Below are 2,680 nucleotides of genomic sequence, written 5' to 3'. Positions count from 1 at the left end.
TTGAAAATCACGTGTGAAACGACCACACACGTGGGATGTAGAGTTTGAGTAGGGTAGATCTGTTGGTTTGAACATGCTGAAGTTATAGTCAAGGAATCCTCTTAAGAATAAAATGATAGATTCTTATTTATTATTAGTCCATTCTACGTCTTTGTTTAATATTTACGGAGTTCACACTCAATACTACCTGCTATAAGCCTATAATAATCAAAGTTGACTTTTTAAATTATAAGTCAACTTAATTGGTTGTATAATTTCTTCGTAAGTACATATGTATCCTGAATGACCTACCTTGGATAATGACCTTAATCATCTATTTCATTTTGGATATTAAAGTATAAAAAATATACATAATTTCCAATATACTTGTGTTCTAAAGTGATATTCATCTCTCGATAGTATAGACTTGACATCGCTCGAGAATGAACCTAGAGTGCATCATAAGCCGTACTTAGGGTGCAATTTAGGTGGGCTGACATGAACTCAACCTGATTAAAAGGGGAGTCTTGGCTGAGTTAGATAGAAAATGAGTTGAGCTTAAGTTAAAATATCTCTTCCTAACCCTAATTCAGGTTGAGCTTGGAGAACCCTATTCAATCCGAATCCGATAATATAATATATGAATTACTTATAATTTATTTCTTAGTTTTCATATTACATCTTATTATGGATATTATTAATGGAGGCTTTGATTTAGTAAGATTTGTCAAAATATTCTCTTAATAATGGATTAATTGAAGGGTGTATGCGATTTTATTTACGAGTGATTTTGTATTTTTTTTTAAATTAAAATTTATTTGTTAATCAATATAAAATTATTCAACGAGTCGAGCCAAACCAACTCGGTGTAGCAGAGATATTTTCTGAAGACAAAAAATAAAAGAATCAAGGCTATAAATCATGGAACTATACTAACTACGGTACTAGGCTAACTATATCATGGTTAGTTGGGATTTCCAAATAACTCCCGGTAGTACAGGAACAAGATTCATAATTACTGTGACGTTTGATACTGTACTTCTTCTTTGTCTTCATGTGGTCAAGTCAACACGTGTCCCCCCATCAAAATAAAAAATAAAAAATAAATAAAAAAAGACTTAAAAGTCAAAATTTAACCCAACAAGATAAAACCCCAATTCTCTCTCGGCTTCAGAGCTCAAAAAGTCTCTCTCTCTCTCTCTCTCTGTGTTAACAGAGAACCCACCATGATTGAAGAATCTCTCAATTCGATGTGGACCTCCATGAACACTTGGTTCACTCCGACTGTTCTCTTCATCCTCTTAAACCTCATGATCGTCACAATCGCCATTGTTTCCAAAACCCAGAAACATCATCACCACCACCGAGAACAACAAGAACAAACCCAACTCGCTCGAACTCCATCCGTCTTACAACGCCTCAAATCCATCGATCTCTATCGCCACAGATATCAAGAATTGAACCCATTTTCCTCCATCACCACAATCTACCAATCACTAGATATGGGTGACACCCAACAAACACTAGAACCAAACTTTGATCAAGAACAACAAGAACAAACCCAGCTGGCTCGAGCTCCATCCGTCTTACAACGCCTCAAATCCATCGATCTCTATCGCCACAGATATCAAGAATTGAACCCATTTTCCTCCATCACCACAATCTACCAATCACTAGATATGGGTGGCACCCAACAAACACTAGAACCAACCATTGATCAAAACCCAATTTCAATTCCTGATCAAAATCATCTCACGAAGAAGAAATCTGAGGCAAAAACAGTGAATCTGCCACAAAAGATGAAGAAGTGGTCGAGTTCATCAAAATTGGGTTTTGGTGATTTTGAGGAAAAAAATATGGTTGAGCGTCGATGTTCGTCAGTAAGAGATGGGAAGGTGCAGACATTTGGAGAGGATGAAGGAATTGATGCGAAGGCGGACGATTTCATTAACAGATTTAAACAGCAATTGAGGTTGCAGAGATTAGATTCGATTTTAAGATATAAGGAGATGCTTGGAAAAGGTGGAGAAGTAAATTAAAATAAATTTAGAAATCCTATTGCCATACCAAGTTTTTCTTACAACATACCAATCCCTTTGAAATTGGAGAGCTGTTTATATAGTTTGGTGTGTTACCAGTAATGTTGGTGTGCTAATATCATCTCTCAATGTTTTTTTTTTTTAAGAGGTATTGTGAGTTGCTGCCTGGTAGATAGAGATGTAATAATAGGTTTAATAGGCATTTTGTTTTGGGATAATTACTGTAAGTGACTATTTATTGAGAACATGTACGGATTAGTCTCCTAAAATATAATACGGACCATTATATTTAATAAAATATTTATCTATTAAAGATCTTTTAAAGATTTTTTTATGTAAAATATTTGAAATACTTTTTTAACAATTTTACAAAGTGGTTTAATCTAAAAATATATCGAGTCAAATAAAAAATTTGACAAGTTTATTTGATTATTAATATTTTATGAAAATAAAATATAAATATTTTTATTTATTAAAATCTATTTATAAATTCAATATAATTTCATTTGACTCATTTAAGTAGACTTGCTAAATTTTTAATTGAATCAAATCGATGAACATTTAAGTCCAGTTTTAAAATAATGTTTTAATTATTTATACTTTTTAATAAATATAATATACATAGATCAAATTAGTTTAATGTTGATGATGATAATCATACC

General features: G+C 32.6%; 1 protein-coding gene across 1 annotated transcript; it reads left to right on the top strand.

Moving 5' to 3' along the window:
- The first annotated feature begins 1,205 nt into the window (after positions 1 to 1,205).
- LOC147388520 (uncharacterized) lies at positions 1,206 to 2,018 on the top strand. Its single transcript, XM_086418274.1, has one exon. It carries the CDS (start codon positions 1,206 to 1,208, stop codon positions 2,016 to 2,018), a length of 813 nt encoding a protein of 270 aa, XP_086274400.1.
- The last annotated feature ends 662 nt before the right edge of the window (positions 2,019 to 2,680 follow it).

Source organism: Akebia trifoliata, chromosome 12 (genome assembly GCF_017979445.1).
Source record: "Akebia trifoliata isolate Shusen 1 chromosome 12, ASM1797944v1, whole genome shotgun sequence".
Lineage (NCBI taxonomy): Eukaryota > Viridiplantae > Streptophyta > Magnoliopsida > Ranunculales > Lardizabalaceae > Akebia > Akebia trifoliata.
Note: the sequence above shows the minus strand (reverse complement) of the source record. Positions and strands in the feature narration are given on the sequence as shown.

Excerpts from the sequence above, each read along its gene's own strand:
- LOC147388520 (XM_086418274.1), top strand. The coding sequence starts at position 1,206 with ATGATTGAAGAATCTCTCAATTCGATGTGGACCTCCATGAACACTTGG.